The 18,132-nt window shown below is 49.0% G+C and overlaps 2 protein-coding genes across 2 annotated transcripts; both read left to right on the top strand.

Moving 5' to 3' along the window:
• The first annotated feature begins 73 nt into the window (after positions 1-73).
• MTMR11 (myotubularin related protein 11) lies at positions 74-10,507 on the top strand. The gene is given in 18 exon segments (XM_006748629.3): positions 74-2,611; positions 2,969-3,059; positions 3,516-3,637; positions 3,835-3,895; positions 4,086-4,228; positions 4,729-4,807; positions 4,939-5,074; positions 5,328-5,415; positions 5,581-5,669; positions 5,755-5,879; positions 6,343-6,409; positions 6,655-6,725; positions 7,283-7,449; positions 7,740-7,913; positions 8,168-8,350; positions 8,997-9,290; positions 9,830-9,964; positions 9,966-10,507. Coding segments are annotated over 18 exon segments (2,148 nt in total). The 5' UTR covers positions 74-2,545; the 3' UTR covers positions 10,023-10,507.
• A 762-nt stretch (positions 10,508-11,269) lies between these two features.
• Positions 11,270-15,595, top strand: SF3B4 (splicing factor 3b subunit 4). Its single transcript, XM_006748632.3, has 6 exons — positions 11,270-11,428; positions 11,880-12,008; positions 12,265-12,807; positions 13,134-13,340; positions 14,821-14,994; positions 15,184-15,595. The coding sequence occupies exons 1-6, from the start codon at positions 11,395-11,397 to the stop codon at positions 15,369-15,371; spliced, it is 1,275 nt and encodes a 424-aa protein (XP_006748695.1). The 5' UTR covers positions 11,270-11,394; the 3' UTR covers positions 15,372-15,595.
• The last annotated feature ends 2,537 nt before the right edge of the window (positions 15,596-18,132 follow it).

Raw genomic sequence — 18,132 nt, 5'->3', positions numbered from 1 at the left:
CAGGGCCTGGAGGGAAGTACTCTCCCTCTCTTCTTGGCTCGGTTTCTTCTCAAGCGCAACTAAAGCTTACAGACCAATAAAACAAAAGTTAGCAATGACTTCATATCGTGTATTTGGGAAGTGATACAGAGGCAGAAAAAATGGAACTGGTTCCGAATGGTCTCCTTTCTAAACAGCCACACACATCCAACGTTCCAGTCACATTTGTCTTTCCCATTAAGGCGCTTCAGTGATGACTGTCCCCTCAGACACCAGTCGTCTTCTTTCTCCAAGCAGTCAGTGCCCCAGGCACAGATGAGAAGACAGACTTGGAAGCCCCTTCCCTGCCTGGAATCACCTGCATCTCAGATTTTTCTAATTTCTTTTTCCCTCCAGGCCCTTCAACTGCAGATTCAGTGAGTCAGACAGGCACTCCTGTCTCTTTCACTTTGTCGATACTCAGCCTGCAGATAGCAGGGTGTTTTGCCCCTGTACTTTAAGTAGCTTAACAAAATATTTATTATGACGTCCTCATGTAGACTTTATCCATGCCACCGCCCTTCACTGGCCACGTGGGTTAGGGGGGTTAGGAAAGAGGAACGGAAGCTGGCTGACGGTAACGGAGAGCAGTGGGGTGTGGGGAGGACGTTGGCCTCTTTCTGTGCTTATAACTGGATCTGTGACTCATCTTGTGAGTCACTCAGCTCCACCCCCCTCCTCCAGCTGCCCCTCCCAGCAGCCTTCACTCTTGGCACAAACCTGCAACCAGACCAGGATTCTGAAAATGGAAAAATCTGATACAGCCCCTTGCTTTTGCATCCTTCCTTTCATCCACTAAAACCTCCACTGGTGTGGGGGGTACTGAGAGGTACCCCTTTACTTAGCCCTTGGCTGTTGCCCCTTTACATTCTCGTGCTCAGCCAAGTCACCCACTTTTTTCTGCCTTTCACCTCCCCCCATTCCCCTGATGTTTTTTTCCTCTAGTTTGGATTCCTCTGCTGCTGCTATACCTCAAAATATTAAGAATAGAATGAGGCTCTTGAATGAAGGGTAGTGGGGAGAGGGAAAATGGAGAATGGGATTTTAAAATTGTGGAACACAGCTCTTCCTACTGCAAGAGACCTTGGGAAGTATTTCTTCCCCCAAGAGATTGAGGCCCATGGAAAGTAGGTGGGGTTGGGGGTGCTTGGGAACTTTTAGGACTTCTAGAATAAGGCTTCTGGGCCACCTTCCTAGCAGGTGTATGCCTCTTTGTTCCAAATTAACTTCCTGTCTCACAATATCTTCATTATTTCCACAATATCAGCCAAGACAGGGAACTTTTACAGCCGAGGCCGGAAGGGTGTGTGTGCTGAGGGGAGGAGAGAGTTGAGTGTCACTTTGGAAAACTGGGGCCCCCACTTAAGGTCTGCTGCCTCTGTACAGACTCAAAATCAATAAAACAGCAGCTCATTAACCCTTATTTTGTATTTCATCTTTTTCGCATCTAAATGCAGACTTGCTTCCTATCCAGGTGCCATCAGCTGCAGTTCCTTTATTTCCCTCCTAGGGTCCTCCCCACCCACCTCTGCTCTGCTCCTCAGGTTGCAGGGGGGATGGTGGGGGATGGGGCTGTTGAACTGATAGAGGTTTCCAGCCCTCAGCTTTGAAGGTCCTGAACATGAATCATTAATTTGGAGATCTGGTGTCTGGGTTGGAGGGAGGGGTCATGTACCTGGAATGAGCTCTGGTTTCCCACTGTTTGTGTGTGTGTGTGTGTGTGTGTGTGTGTGTGTGTGTCAGATTAAGTAGTAAGATCTCTTCCTTGGGCCTCCCTCCACCCCCAGAACTTGCACATAAACACCTGACTTGTCTGCATCCCAGAGATATTTCAATTTCTCTCCCCAGTGTTCTCAGGGCACCCTCCACATGAGGTATGTTTCATGCTCTCTGGAGAACGATGTACAAAATGCTTTTAACTCCCCTCCCTCATTTCTTGGGCCTCCCCAGGCAAAATTCCCCTGAGGCCCAATTTCCTACTACTTTTGTCAGGTGTGTCAGGGGAGGCCGCAAGGAAACCTGAACTGCTTTTGCATTCCTCCCACCACACCACCCTCTTTAAGAAGACAAAAAAACGGAGCCCAAATTACTCCGGGTTAATACTCGGTATTACTGTTCCCTCAAATAATTTCCAGTACTTGTGAACAGAAAGAGCATAGGATCTGGGATTGTGGAAAGAATATGGGTACTTTTTTCCCGTTACCCATTTTTTCCTCACCTTTTCCAGGCTCCTCCACTTTTTCAAAACTGTGTGTATTCCCCTTTAAGGGGCTGGGCATCTCTCCCGCCCTCTCTAGAGTCGACTGAAGTTTCCGAGGAGCCTCCTCTAGCTGGGTTGGACACACCTTTCAAAAGACCCCTAATCGTGCTCCGTGCACCTCAAACGCTCCTTTCCCTGGTGCTGTCCCCTGCCCCTCTCCCTGACCTCCCTCTTGTCAACTACAAGATTCAGCCTCTCCCTAAGGGGCTTGAGTATCCTCAGAGTTTCCCACCCTTCACTGCTCCGTCCCCGGATGGAGCCAGAGAAATGTGGTGGGGGGGTCGGGGCCAGAGTTTCAACATCGCCCCCCAGAAGGCGGAGCCAGACATGGGGGTAAGGAGAGGAGACTTGGGCTTGGGAGGGAAGGGCACCGTGGGCCCGAGGGTGTGAATAAGGAGGATATGGAGATAAAAGAGGGGCTAGGAAAGGAGCTCGAAGAGGAGGGTGTGTCCCATATCAACTCGGCTTGATGGAGCTTGGTCTGTCTTTTTCACAGTCTCAAGTTCATAGTCTCATTATCCATTAACCAGCCCCTCCCTTTACTGTCTGCCAACTGGGTCCTAAGCTCCCCCAGCTGCTGATCTCAGTTTCCCCTGAGAGTCTGAGTGTAGGCCTCCAATGGTGGCTGCTGAGGTAATCCCAGACCCGGGGGTTGGAGAGGCCTGGGGATTAACCCTACACCCTTCACAGCTCTCTGGACCAAAGTCTGTCCAGAGGACTGGGATGCTGGAGTCCAGGAGTTGTCAGCTTGGCAGTCACCTGGCCTCGGGATGCCTCCCAGGTAATAACTTCCCTTCCAATACTTCCAATCTCCAAAGACTTCCAAATTTCATCCTGCTCAAACTTTGCTTCAAACCTCACCAAAGATACCTCTGTATTCCTCTACTTGCTTAAAGTGCTTCTGTCTCAGGCTTGCTCTCTTCTCTGTCAGAGCTGGCTAGGAGCCTGGACCTTGATGGTCCCTGTTTTCCTGACTCTCTTATTTCCTTTTCTCATTTACTTATTCAAGAGGTGTTTGAGTGCCTACTCTGTGCCAGGCACTGTTCTAAGCTCTAGAGTAAAAGAATACAAATGATCTCCTGCTAAGCTTTTGTTCTAGTGGAGCTGGGGGAGGATCTTAATCTTCCCTCTTTACATCTTCCTGTCACCTACACCTACACCCTCAGAGGAGTAGGTGTATACCAGTGTGGGTGACACTGGGAATAGTCATAACCTGGCTTTCCACCTTCCCCTGTAGGGGAGCAGATCCTAGCATGGGCCCCAGGGGTGAGGAAGGGGCTGGAACCTGAATTGCCTGGAACTCTGATCTGCACCAACTTGAGGGTCACCTTCCAGCCCTGTGGATGGCAACGGAGTCAGGTGAGATGGTGAGGGCAATGGAAAGGACAGTTAGTGAGAAATGGATTGGGGAGACTAGAAGGATTTAGACAAGTGAGACAGGGAGAGTTATGCTTAAGGGGTTGTCAGGATTATCTCCAGGGAGGTTAGGGATTGCCAAGGTAGGACAATGAGCAAGATTTCAGATGTCTTTAGCATCAGTCATGTGCTTCCTCTAGGAGACTCCCCTGAGCAGTGAATATGATTTTGTCCTGGTCAACATTGGGCGATTAGAGGCTGGTGAGTGGGGGTGTGTGTGTGTGTGTGTGTGTGTGTGAGGTGTTGGTGAAGGGGCTTACCGGGGGCTCACCCTTCCTCATCCTTCCTCTATTCTCAGAGGGCAGCAGGGATGGAGTGGGATGGGCTGGAAGACTTCCTTGTAGAGGGACCTTGATCCATGGCTGCACTGCTTTCTAACTCTTGCCTTCAGTGAGTGGCCTGTCCAGAGTCCAGCTCCTCCGTCCAGGGTCCCCACTTAAATTTACCCCTGAGGAGATTCTCATTCATGGCCGAGACTTCCGGCTGCTCAGAGTTGCTTTTGAGGCTGGAGGACTAGAGCCTCAGGCCTTTCAGGTAAGAGGCCTTCAACCCAAAGATGACTCCTCCCCTTAGAGCCTTAGGATCCTTTCCTTGGTATTCCTACTACTCCCCGATCTCCTAGGAGCCCTCTCATCCTTCTGTCTGCTTCTCTCCTCAAGGAGAGGCTAAAAGGCTGGGATAAAGGATAGTATAATGAGAGTAAGGGGCCTGAATTCTAGCCTGGCACTGCCGATTATCAGGAGTGTGACAGCAGGCAAGTTTCTTCCTTTGAGAAACAGGGAGGGCTGGATGAGATTGTTCCAGAGATTCCTCGCAGAATTGACATTCTGTGATTCTGTGATTCTGTGATTCTGTGGTTCCGGATATGTTCTCCTGACCCCAGTTCCCACCACCTGTGGAAGCTCCCTTCCTTAGGGACTGTCTTCTCTGTTCTCTGTTGGTGGCAAAGACAGTTGAGCAACACATGGGTCCCATGTCCTCCTCTTCACTTTTTCAGTCTAAGCCAAAAGGCTGGGATGCCCTCTCCTCCACAGGTGACCATGGCCATTGTCCGAGCCAGAGCTCAGAGCAGTCAAGCCCAACAGTATGCAGGGATATCCCTGAGCAAGGCTGGTGAGTGAGGGTGCTTTAGGGTAGGGAAAGGGTAAAGAATCTGGAAGAGCAGAGGCTGGCTGAAGACAGTAGAGCTGAGACGCTCTCTCTGGTTCCTCTTCCTTCTTTTCTGTGCTTCATTCCTGCCCTAGGCCAGAGTTCAGGGTCCAGAAAACCACCTGTTCCCCTCTTGGAGACATCAGAAGACTGGGAGACTGAGCGGAAAAAGCAGGGGGCCGGGGGCTGGAGGGTCAGCCCTGTCAATGAGAGGTTCGACGTAGCCACCAGGTGATCCCTCAGTCCACCCCAACCCCCGCTGCCCTCCCAATCTTCCCACAGTTCTCAGATCCTCTAAAGCGAGGACTGCCCACAAACTCTAGTCTCTTACGGTATCCACAAAGCTATCCCCCTTACTGCCTAGATCTCTAAACCTGAGGTCCCTTGAAATAATCCCCTCCCAAGCGACTTCCTTGTAATGACAGGTCTGCATTGTAATGAGTTCACTGAGCCAAGCTGTGACTGTTAACTCTCAATTTCACAGCCTCCCCCGTTACTTCTGGGTCCCTAAGCGAGCTTTGGACAGTGAGGTCAGGAGAGCATTTGGCCACTTCCATCAGGGCCGTGGACCGGTCAGTGTGGGGGCCAGGGGTGATGATTGGGGATTAGATGGTTATGGGAGGTCAGGGGGGGTCATTGCGGAGGGAGATCAGGGTGGGGGCAGGATAGGGTGGGGCTAGGATAGGGTGGGGCTAGCAGTTTCCCCCACGGTGATCCTAACCTCCCACCATCCGAAGCGCCTGTCCTGGCATCACCCTGGGGGCAGTGATCTTCTCCGCTGTGGTGGCTTCTATACAGCCAGCGACCCTAACAAGGAGGATATCAGGTGAGGGGAGGTTTGATGAGTAGACTCAAGGGTTGGAGGTTCGGGACAGACTTGTTCCCTTACCTTGTGACTTCTTCCCCTCCAGAGCAGTGGAGTCGATGCTCCAGGCTGGGCATTCAGATGTTGTCCTGGTGGAAACTGTGGATGAGCTGCCTAGTCTTACAGATGTCCAACTTGCCCACTTGAAGCTGAGGGCCCTCTGCCTGCCTGGTGAGATAACCTCTGACCCCTACCCCCACCCCTAGGTCTGCTGACCCTAACCTGGTTTACCCTTTTGCCTGTTACAGTATGACTAACCCTTCAGGCCAAAGATCCACAGTTTTCTGTTCAACTCCCATCTCCCACAGACTCACTGATTTCCTGTCTTCCTGTCCCCAGTGTATTCTTTTTTTTTTTAAACACTTTATTGAGATATAATTTACATACCATAAAATCCACCCTTCACCCATCTTAAGTGTTCAGTGAATTTTATTACATTTACAAGGTTGACAACTGTCACTGCAATTATAATTGTAGTAACCTCATGACCATTTACGGTTACTGTTCATTTCTATCCCCAGTCCTGGGTAACCACTACCCAACTTATTCTTAACCCTCAGGCTGCAGACCCTGAATCACGAATCCTGAGTTCTCCTGATCTCTTTGTCCTTCTGACCCCTCTACTCTCTCTCAGATTCATCTGCAGCCGAGGAGAAATGGCTCTCAGCCCTGGAAGGAACACGATGGTTGGATTATGTCAGGTACTCCCTCATTTTCTAGCTATGATTTATATAATTCAACCCTCCCCAACCTTCTGTTAACTTGAATTCCTAAATAGTCTTCCATTAACTCTTCTCTTTGGTTTCCCAAGAAGACTCTTATTTGCTGCTCCTTAGAAGGAGAATGGGCAGAACTTTGGAGTCTGCCTCTTTTCCATTCCATGACCCATTACTCCCTTCTTCCAGGCTTATCATTCTTCTCTCCTCTTCCTCATCTGCCCCCTCAGGTCTTGTCTTCGAAAGGCCAGTGACATCTCAGTCTTAGTGACATCCAGGGTTCGCTGTGTAGTACTCCAAGGTGAGTTTCTTGGGTTAACCTACTCCATTCCTTCCTTTTTCCTTTACCCACCCAACTGGGAGGAAGATCTATAAGTCTTCCTTGTCCCCGTCTAGTACTAGGATCCTCCTCTCCTATAACTAGGAACTACCCATGGGCCCCACTCATCCTTCAGTGCTACCCCTGCCTCCCAGTAGTAGTAGTACTACTACTAGCTGTAGTGTTACCAAAGCTTGTGGTCCCTAACAGCAGGGTTCTTCGCCTTCTGTTCCCATCCTTCCATCAATAGATGGTGACTGGGTTGGAGTGGGAAGAACAGTGTGGAAGCTGGGTTGAGATTTATGATTCTGCCTCCTACACGTGAAGCTGGGTATTTCTATCCAGGTGGAGTCTGTGAACTGAATCATTCAAGGTCTTTATTTTCTTTTCACTTCTATTTGCCCTCTCAATCCTACCTAACCAAAACTTTTCTCCTCTGTGTCCCTCTCTTCTTCTTGCCACGTTTCCTTTTTCCATTTTCTTCTGCCCTAGTTTCTTGGCCCCTCCTTCTTTGTCCCTTCTCCCTCTTTGTCACCCAGAGCGCGGTGATCGTGATTTCAATGGCCTCCTCTCTTCACTCGTCCAGCTGCTTTCAGCCCCTGAAGCCCGAACACTGCTTGGCTTCCAATCACTAGTGCAGCGAGAGTGGGTGGCAGCTGGACATCCCTTCCTGACCCGACTTGGGGTAACTGGAGCCAGTGAAGAGGTAAGATCATTTTGGGAGGGTATTGGGGGAAGACTACTAAAGATGTAAGGGGATGAGAAAACTATATAGTATAATCCACTGGAAGTAAAATTGGGTTAGAAGGATCCTGAGATTAGGTTAGGTTTGAAGGGAGACCTAGATGAATGAGGCACCACAACCCCCTACTACCCTCAATCCAGATTTCTATTCCCTGACCTTAGTGGCCCTGTTGGCTGTGTCCCTTGTCCCCCATCATTTTGTCATCCTCCCCCTTTAGGTGCCTTCTAACCTCTCACTTTGCCTCTTCTCAGGCTCCAGTGTTTCTCCTCTTCCTTGATTGTGTCTGGCAGCTCCTCCAGCAGTTTCCAGCTGAGTTTGAATTCTCAGAGTTTTTCCTTCTTGCTCTTCATGACAGTGCCAGGGTTCCTGACACTCTCACATTCTTGAGAGATACTCCCTGGGAGCGTGGAAAGCAGAGTGGACAGGTCAGTGACTTCCATTTTTGAGCTGCCTTTTCTTCTCTTTGAGAAATACCCTCTGAAGTTTAGTGTTGATTTATGGAAAGTGAGGTCTGTGGGTGGGAAAGGGGGAGGTTGGTGCTCATTCGCATGACTGGACTTTCACCCTACATCTGATTCCCAGAGGAAGAGGTGAGCTTTTCACAATTTCTCTCCAGACTTGGGAAAAGGATTACTTTTTTGTTTGTTTAACCACCCTTTTTCTTGTTTCCTCTGTCCAGTTCAACTCCTATACACAAATCTATACTGCAGGGTACTCCCAACTCCCTGCTGGGAACTCCGTTAACCCACAGCTGTCTGTCTGGGACTGGGATTTACGCTACAGCAGTGAACAGATACTACAATTCCATAACCCTGGCTATGACCCGGAACACTGCCCAGATTCCTGGCTCCCTAGACAGCAGGTGAGGTGTCTTCCTAAGTTCCTTTGACTTTCTCACAGGCTCATTCTACTAGAGAGGGAGAAGTAGAAAGACATGGTGTCTTGAGTTCCCCAGGGAAAACTGCCCCACACTTCTGTAGCTGTCACTTAGAGTCTCTGACTGTCCCCAGGAAGGCAGAAATCCTAGAATAGCACAGAGGATTGTCCTCATCTTTATTAGTTTTTCTATCTCTTACACACATTTTTTTTTTTTAAGATTTATTACTTATTTTAGAGAAAGAGAGCATGTGAATGTCGGTTTGGGGCGGGGGAAAGAGAATCTCAAGCAGACCCCCATTGAGCAAGCGCAGAGCCCGATGTGGGTCTGGATCTCACAACCCTGAGATCATGACCTGAGCTGAAATCAAGAGTTGGATGCTTAACTGACTGAGCCACCTAGGCAACCCCTTTCTTATACACATTTTATAAGTTTCCCTAAAATTGAATCAGACCTGAGGCCTAGTTTGAAACCTAATGAGGAGTAGAGAAAGAGTTCTCAGGGGGAGTCCTGTAGTTTGATCACTAATGCAGTGAGTAGGTGGCAGGTAGACATTCCTTCCTGACGCAGTTTTGTGAAAGTGGGGTCATCTGGTTTCTAGGTTGCCAGTTGATTTCTCTTTTCCCTTTAGCCAAACTTCATGGTTCCTGGACCCCCCAGTTCTGTGTGGCTCTTCTCCAGAGGGGCTCTGACGCCCCTGAATCAGCTCTGTCCTTGGCGGGACAGTCCCTCCCTGCTGGCAGTCTCTTCTCGTTGGCTCCCTCGACCTGCTATCTCCTCTGAAAGCCTGGCTGATCAGGAGTGGGGGCTCCCCTCACACTGGGGAGCTTGCCCTTTACCCCCAGGGTTGCTGCTGCCTGGGTATCTGGGACCCCAGATCAGGCTGTGGAGACGCTGCTACCTGAGGGGAAGGCCTGAGGTCCAGGTAAGGAGGGAAGACAGGGATAGGGATAGGGAGTGGGAGAAGGGGCTTGACTGCTAAGCCAAATGTTCTGGGAGAAACCAGATGTTTTTAGGTGCTGTAAAAGCAAGGGGCTGGGGGGACTGAGGAGTGAACTACCATTCCTGTTGGTATCAGAGTGGATAAGTTTGGGAGTGTGTGTGTATGTATGGGAAAGACTGCCTGTGGTTCAGATCAAGTAGAACCTAGGGCATAGTTGGGAGGAGGAAAGAGAATTAAAGATGCCAGAGGTGATGGGAACTAGACTTCTCATGGGGATCACTTTGTAAGGTATACCAAGATCAACTTTTTTGTATAAAATTGTATAAAAGTATAATTTTATAAAATTTTATAAAAGTATAAAAAAACACTAGGATGTGCACCTGAAACTAACAAGATATTGTATGTCAATTATAATAGTAATAATAATTTAAAAAGATACCAGAAGTAATGGACAGCTCTCAGAAACAGGGAGCTAGAGCTGTAATAATACTCCTCTCTGCCTTTCTTCACCCCCTCCCCAGAAAGGCCTCTCAGCTCCCACAGTCTCTGGCCTCCAGGATGAGCTATCCCATCTTCAGGAGCTTTTAAGGAAATGGACACCAAGAATATCTCCTGAGGATCATTCCAAGAAAAGAGATCCAAATACCCTTGTCTCCCAATCCCGTTGAAATCGCTGTCTTTTTTATGCGCACGGCAGAGGGTGATCTGGGGTGAGGGAGGGTTCTTTTTAATCCTCCAATTTTTCTTATCTGTTCTTGCTGTCTCAGCTTTTGACACTCCAGCCCTCAACAAGCTCACTGACCTGGCTTTCCGTTGCAGATGGGTGGTGCTAACCTTCTCCTAGTTGCCCTGTCCAGTTCCGTTCTTCGAGATAGGTTTCTTAGGATTTCAGGAATTAAGAAACAAAAGCAATCCAGAATACGATTACCTTTGGTTTTTTTCAGGGCAATTCTATCCCTTTGGATATCCAGCTGTTAAATTGTGAGACGAGAGATGTTGTTCATCAGTTCTAACAAGATGGCCTACAGAACTCATTCTCACCTCCTCTTGCTGCTTCTGTAATTCCAGTTTCTGTTTCTTCCCTTTAGTTTTCTATGGGTATGCAGTGGGTATGGGAGGCACCCTGTCTCTGCCAATTGTATATTTTGTAGTAACATTTCTATTTAAGGAGTTCATTAAAAAACAGTATTTATACACGGTGCTGGCATTATCTCTTGTGTCTGAATAAAAGATCCTAGGTTAAGAAATTGATGGGTATGAACCGGAAGAGGATGGGACCCACCATTTTACTGTTAAGGAAATATGGGGCTAAGTCAGGCCAAGTCCACATGCAACTTTTTAGAGAAGATGGGGCGAAGAGCATACCAAGACATTGTTGCTGGGCCTGGGGTGTTCTGGCGGTTGAAACTGAGGCCTCTGGACTCCAACGTCAGCCACCCCTCGGCTTTGGTCACACTTCCTCTCTGGGCCTCAGGTTTCCATCACCCCCCATGTAATAGGACTAGGTGAGCTTGGACGTCACCCCAGCTCAGACGTTCCGCAAACCTCTCCCCTGAGGAAAAACGAAACGCCTCAAGCCCAGGGTGGGGCCGAGGCCGCAGCTGCCCACAGGCGGCGGGCCAAGGTGACGGCTCCCTCCGTGACCTAAGACAGCCGAATCCTTAGGATTGGGGGGGGAGGCTTCCTCAGCACACCCTTATCCGGGGAACTAAATAAGGATCGTTGGCCAACAAAATATTTTTAAAAAGTCAAGTTTTGTTCTTTTAGCTCCCGAATTTACATTTTTGGGAGCACTGTGATCCTTTAACGCCTAGCACTGCCTTAAGAAGGTCTGGGAATTTCCATTCTGCCTTCCTCGCTTTGATCGCTCGCAACGGCAACTCCGCACAGGACCAAGAGCCGGAGAAGCGGGTCCCACGAATCACGTCTTCTCCACAGTTTCTAAGATGGCCGCGGCCACTTCCGGCTCCTCCCCCGCCACGGGCCCGCCCACCACCCTCACGACAGCCTTCGCCCCGGAAGTGGAAGTAGTGACTGCGGTCAGAGGGCGGGATCTCTGCCTGGAGACGGCGGGAGCTCTTTCGCCATGGCGGCCGGGCCGATCTCCGAGCGGAACCAGGGTGATTGGAGGGGGAACCCGGAATGGGCCCAGGGGAGCTGGGAGGCCTCGACTAGGACCAGCGTGTTTTCGCCGGGTCTAGAGATCCGATTCCCCCGGAGGGCGGGAGACCGGCTGCCGTGCCTGCTGGGGGCGGGGTGGCCGGGTGCAGGCTGAGGCCTGTAGGTGTGATGCTCTGCCCAATCCCCTCTGCCTTCTCATTCAAAAAAACAAACAAACGAGCAAACAAAAACCAGAAACAAAGCAGTTGACAGAGAATTTGCAGCAGAACCTTCGGTTAGACTTAAGGTTCTCTAGTTCTGGAAAGAGAGAGGTGTAAGGGCTTAATCTAACTTTCTTTTTTTTCCCATTTGCTCGTATACCCCATCTCCACTCCCATTTCCCCGCCTGTCACCTCCTTGTTTCCTGTCATTATCTCATCCCTGCCCCAATCTCCTGCTCCTATCCTCCAGATGCCACTGTCTACGTCGGGGGCCTGGACGAGAAGGTTAGCGAACCATTGCTGTGGGAGCTATTTCTCCAGGCAGGGCCAGTAGTCAACACCCACATGCCAAAGGATAGAGTAACAGGACAGCACCAAGGTGAGTATATGACAAGAGGTGTGTTTACGTATTGGGGGGACAAACTGTGCCTGGAGGATTCCAGCAGTTTTCGTAGCTGTTTGGAATGAATCACCTGCAGGTTCTTTCTTTTAAGCGTAGCTCACAGTTTGCTTCTGGAACCATTCTCAGTTGAAGTGAGGTTGTTATTTCATGTTCTTTGTGTTTTGGAAGGTGAATGAGTTATACCCAGTTTTGAATCACTTAAGTTGTTAATCTCCACTCTTCTGCTTCCTAGGCTATGGCTTTGTGGAATTCTTGAGTGAGGAAGATGCTGACTATGCCATTAAGATCATGAACATGATCAAACTCTATGGGAAACCAATACGGGTGAACAAAGCATCAGCTCACAACAAGAATCTGGACGTGGGGGCCAACATTTTCATTGGCAATCTAGATCCGGAGATTGATGAGAAGCTGCTTTATGATACTTTCAGCGCCTTTGGGGTCATCTTACAAACCCCGAAGATTATGCGGGACCCTGACACAGGCAACTCCAAAGGTTATGCCTTTATTAATTTCGCTTCCTTTGATGCTTCGGATGCAGCTATTGAGGCCATGAATGGGCAGTATCTCTGTAACCGCCCTATCACTGTGTCCTATGCCTTCAAGAAGGACTCCAAGGGTGAGCGCCATGGCTCAGCAGCTGAACGACTTCTGGCAGCCCAGAACCCACTCTCCCAGGCAGACCGCCCTCATCAGCTGTTTGCAGATGCACCCCCTCCACCCTCAGCCCCCAATCCTGTGGTATCATCATTGGGGTCCGGGCTTCCTCCACCAGGTAAAGCTTTTATTCAAAATATTTTTGTCTTGGGTTTGGGGTGTGGTGGGGGTGGGGCAGGAGGAAGGATAAAGAACTGGATAAAGGGGGACGTGGAGTCAGTAGGTGATGAGAAAAGGAGTGGGGTACGACAGTTGTGGTGGGGAAGAAAGTTGTTGACTTGAGGAGGCTGAAGTTGTTCAGAGTTGTCTAGTATTGCTTCTGACTTTAGAGAGCCGGGAGGAAGGGAAGGGAGCTTATCTTGCCTGAAGAGGCCAGACTGAACAGGCTTCCCTAAAGACATTCTCTCCTTACTATCATTAACTCTTCTTCCATTTCCTCTGTAGGCATGCCTCCTCCTGGGTCCTTCCCACCCCCAGTGCCGCCTCCTGGAGCCCTTCCACCTGGGATACCCCCAGCCATGCCCCCACCACCTATGCCTCCTGGGGCTGGAGGACATGGCCCACCATCAGCAGGAACCCCAGGGGCTGGACATCCTGGACATGGACACTCACATCCTCACCCATTCCCACCGGGTGGGATGCCCCATCCAGGTGGGTGTTCTTTGCTGGGGAAGGGAGGAATGAGCCTGGTGGAGGAGCTCTATTGCCACTTATGGTGTTGCCCTTGTCCCTCAGCAATAATAATAATGGATAGTCCCAGAGCTCTACTTTTCTTCAGACGTTAGTTTATAAAAACAAACACAAAATACTGCTGTCTGTTTACTTTAACAACTACCACCCTGTCTCCATTTCTTGTGTAAGTTTATCCAAAGAGTATTACTGTGCTTGCTGTTTTTTCCCTTTAACTTTTACATCATTTCTCTCCTCTGACTTCTCTCCCAAAGCAGTAACCTAATTGTCAAATCTAGGGGGCGTTTCCATTCCTTATCTGGTTTGCCCTTTGGTGTACCTGAAACTGGGCATGTCATCCTTTTTGAAAATCTTGTCCCTTGGTTTTTCTGGATTCTTCATCTAGGTCTGATTCATTAATCTTAGCCACCTTAATAGGCGTTCTTTCCCCCTCTCCATGTAGCTAGGTTTTTGTATTTGGTTCTCTTTTCTGCATAGTTCCATGACTTGTACACTGATGCCTCCTAGATATGTGTCTCTGGTCCATGACCCTTAATCCTGCTGCCTGATGGACAGCTCCACTTTTCTAGCCTTTCCTTCAAACCAATTCTTCCTCTAGTATTCTTTGTTTTCAGATGCTTAATTCAGAAATCTGGGAACTATTTTTAACAACTTGCTATCACCCCACTCTAGATACCAAGTCTTATTAATATTTTTGGCATTGGCCCCCACTGCCAGTGCCCTAGTTCAGGCCCCCTCAGACTCATTATTTCACACCTAGTTTATTGTAGTAATTTCCTAACATTTTGACTCCAGTTTCCCTGTTTTTGATCCACTTGCACAGAGTCATTTTTCTAAAACACAGATGTTCACACACCCTTGCTCGAAATTCTTCTGTTGCTCCCTTTCACCTACAGAGTCAAACTTGTCACCATAGCATTCTAGGCTTTTCAGGATCGGTGCCTGCCAGTTACTCCCATGACTACATGCTGCTCTTTATTTCTGAGTTACTGGTTTTCCCTGAACATACTATGCTATTTGATGCCCCTGTGATTTGCACATGCTAATGTTTCCTGCCTGGGGTGTTCTAGTCCACTCTCTTGTCCACTTGAAAAATTTTTACTCATTCTTTAGAATTAGATCTTTACTCAGTGTCTCTGCTACCTTCCCACATCCTGTCAGTGGAATAATCACTCCATCTGTTACATATTTCTGCAGCACTGTTATAGCATTTAAATCATGGAAGGAGCAAGTGAAGTGGGTGAGCAGTTGATTGGGGGGGGTAGTTGATTTGTTTGTACCCTTGGAATGGGGTTGAGGATAAAGGCACTTTGTACCAGCCTTATTTTCCGTACTTCTGATGTCACTTCTTTCTCAATTTTGTTCTCTTCTTTTCTCCATTTTCTTTGCTCTCTGTATTCCTTTTGTCTCCTTTCTCTTTGTGTTTGTTTTGTTCTCACAGGGATGTCTCAGATGCAGCTGGCCCACCATGGCCCTCATGGCTTAGGACACCCCCATGCTGGGCCCCCAGGCTCTGGGGGGCAGCCACCACCCCGACCACCACCCGGAATGCCTCATCCTGGACCTCCTCCAATGGGCATGCCCCCTCGAGGGCCTCCGTTTGGATCTCCCATGGGTAAGTAGGCTCTAGCCACCTTCCTCATCCTTGAGTATCATAGTCTTGCAGCTTCCTTTGTCACAGCCCTGTCCCCTGCCCTTTATTTCCATTTCTGCTCATGGTCTCCCTGTCGGTGTTCTCCATACATTCGCCCAACATCAGCACTTCCTATTTCTTGCCTCGACTGATTTCTTTTTCTTTGTGCAGGTCACCCAGGTCCTATGCCTCCACATGGGATGCGTGGACCTCCTCCACTGATGCCTCCTCATGGATACACTGGGCCTCCACGACCCCCACCCTATGGCTACCAGCGGGGGCCCCTCCCTCCACCCCGGCCCACCCCGCGGCCTCCAGTTCCCCCTCGTGGCCCGCTTCGAGGCCCTCTTCCTCAGTAATTTTTCGTTCTCTTGCCTCCTGTTCTATCTTCCCAATATCTTTTCAATTCCTTGGACCAATCAGAGTTGCTGTAGCTCCCTATGGCTAAGGCACTAATCCCTCTCAGGCCTTTTTTTTTTTCCCTGAAGTGTAATGTTTTTCACAGGAGGTTTTATTTTTTTTCTGTGTTGGTCCTAAGTGTTTTACAAATGCACAGAGAAAATAAAACTAAACTCCTTGTTTATTCTTCGTGTTGTTTTCCCTGGCAGAGTAACTTCTCTCTTTTCTCTAGGAAGAGAGAGGTCAGTATGTTGGGAGAGGAATGGTAAGGTAGGAGTGAGGATGCTTAATTGCATTTTTTTTTTTAAAGATTTTTTCATTTATTTGACAGAGAGAGACACAGCGAGAGAGGGAACACAAGCAGGGGGAGTGGGAGAGGGAGAAGCAGCTTCCCGTGGAGCAGGGAGCCCGATGCAGGCCTCGATCCCAGGACCCTGGGATCATGACCTGAGCCGAAGGTAGACGCTTGACGACTGAGCCACCCAGGCGCCCCTGCTTATTGCATTTTTAAAAGGCTATGTTTAGTTTATAAGCTGAGATCCAGTAGCCGTGACACAAGGTGATCGTGACCATGATGTGAGGACAAAAGTGAAGTTCCTGGAGATAGTGCTGGCAAAGATACGAGGTAACGTGCACAAAGCCACCTGTCGCAGAACTGTATGTAATGACAGTAGGCTGGAACAACTCTCCTGTCTGTTGGTAAGGAACTGGTTGAACAAACTGGTAAATCTACATAGCAGCAATAAAAAGTGAGGAAAGACTATGTACTGTTATGGAGAGCTCTCCAGCATACATCAAGTGAAGAAAGTACTAGAACAGAATGTGTAATATGCTACCTCATCCAAGAGGTGGTACGTGATCTATACATTTGTATTTTAAAAGTAGATAAACCAAAGATGAATGGAAATTGATATCACTGGGGTGGGGCGATATGGAGGGAAGCCAGATTTCTCCGAGCATAATAAATATCTTATAAATAAATATATATATAAATTTACGTATAAATAAATATATATTTACGTATAAATATATATACGTATAAATAAATATCTTACATAATTGCAAAACCGTTGCAATTGGAAATTGGGACCGTAGGAACTCAGTAAACCTTCATTTTCTTCCATTCTTTACCTTCAGACATCATGGATAAGGGATTTGGATCTTATTCCTATTTTTTTTTTCATTCTCAGTCCTTCCAGACCTGACTTCCATCCCATTTAAATCTGTGTTCAAAGACTTACAGTAATTAGACCAAATCCAATGGCCTTCTTTCTGTTCTTGGTTGCATTTAATCCTCTGATATCGCCCTTTTCCTAAAGCTCTTTTTCTGGTTTATGTGCCTGTGAACTTTCCTGAAGTCTAGGCAAAAAGTGAAAAAGGTGAGCCTGCTCCTCGTTCTCTTGCATCGTTCTCGTTCACGTAACCTGATGGCTACGAGACCCCCGCGGGTGGCAGCTGAGTAATACAAAGACGAGCAAGGCAGTTCTGTTCTGCTCTTACGGAGGGAGTAGGCCGACACCTACAAGATTATTATGAAACAAAACATTTTGAGAGCATGAGGAAGGGTATCTAACCGGGCATGAAAGTCCAGGAAAATTTCCTGGGAAAAAAGTGATACATTTGCATGTAATCTTAAAGGAAGGGTAGAAGTTTGCCAGGGGGTGAAAGGGAAGCTCATTCCAGATGGACGGGGTGTTTCTGAGTGGAAGCAGAAATTGCTGGATGGCACAGTAGATAATGCCCCGAATTGGGTGTCAGAGCTAGCTGGGGGGCTCCCTGCCCTTTGTCCCAGGGCGGAGAACCTGCTTCGGGCCGGAAGCTACTGGCTCAGGAATTCTTGCCGTCCAGGCTCTGCTTAGCAGCCCAAAGTGCTGAGGGAATTCCCATGTGAGCGCCACTGTCACGCACGCTGTTTGCAGGAAGCTGCTGTCCACGAGGGGAAGCCACAGTGGGAATTTAAGCAAGGGAGTGACAGGTTTGCAGTTTGGAACGGCGGGAGCAGTGGGGAGAAAAGGTCTGAGAAGACTGGGGGCAAGGTGCCAGGTTGGCCATTTGGCAATAATCCGGGTGAGCAATGAAGTCCTAAAGGAGGGCTGTGATTGGAGCCGGGATGGAGAGGAAGGGATATGTCGTCGGCGAGGTATTTAAAGGGCAAAATAGTAGGATGAGGACTCAGAGTGGATGTCGGGAAATGAAAGGGAGAGTGCAATGAGCACGAGAGTATGCGGCAGGAAGAATTTGGGGGAGCGGGATGGAAATGGTAAGTTCAGTTTTGGGTATGTTGGCTTTGAGGTGAGTTGACACAGGCAAATGGGGTCATCTAGCGGATAGTTGTCAAGATTCGGCATGACTATTTCACACGGTGGATGGCTAAGGATGCCAGGCTTCTGAGTCGCAATGGGCTTAATGGACCTCTTCATTTCAAACAGAGCTGTGCTCCGCAGTTGCTTGGCTGCGGTGGGAAGCGGAGGTCCCGGCGCTGGGAAGGCGGCCCGGCCAGCAGCTGGCTCCCGCGGGGCCCCGGGCGCCGCGCCAGGCGGTGCGAGGCTTTGCCTCAGCCTGCGTGTCCTTTCGGCCTCCACGGCGTCTGTACCCTGAACTGACTTGCAGCTGATCCTCCGCGAGGACGTCAGGGACGGCTACCCTGGAGCCCATGATTTCCGGCTGGGTTTTTCACCTAAGCGCCTGCGTGGTGTTTTCGGCTGTTACCTGAGAGACGGC

This window comes from Leptonychotes weddellii, chromosome 4 (assembly GCF_054177405.1).
Source record: "Leptonychotes weddellii isolate Sample4059 chromosome 4, ASM5417740v2, whole genome shotgun sequence".
Classification (NCBI taxonomy): Eukaryota; Metazoa; Chordata; class Mammalia; order Carnivora; family Phocidae; genus Leptonychotes; species Leptonychotes weddellii.
This window is presented reverse-complemented; position numbering and strand designations above follow the sequence as displayed.

Coding starts and splice junctions, on each gene's coding strand:
- SF3B4 (XM_006748632.3), top strand. CDS start 11,395: ATGGCGGCCGGGCCGATCTCCGAGCGGAACCAGG. Junction 11,429..11,879: donor GATCTCCGAGCGGAACCAGG/GTGATTGGAGGG, acceptor CCTATCCTCCAG/ATGCCACTGTCTACGTCGGG. Junction 12,009..12,264: donor AGTAACAGGACAGCACCAAG/GTGAGTATATGA, acceptor TCTGCTTCCTAG/GCTATGGCTTTGTGGAATTC.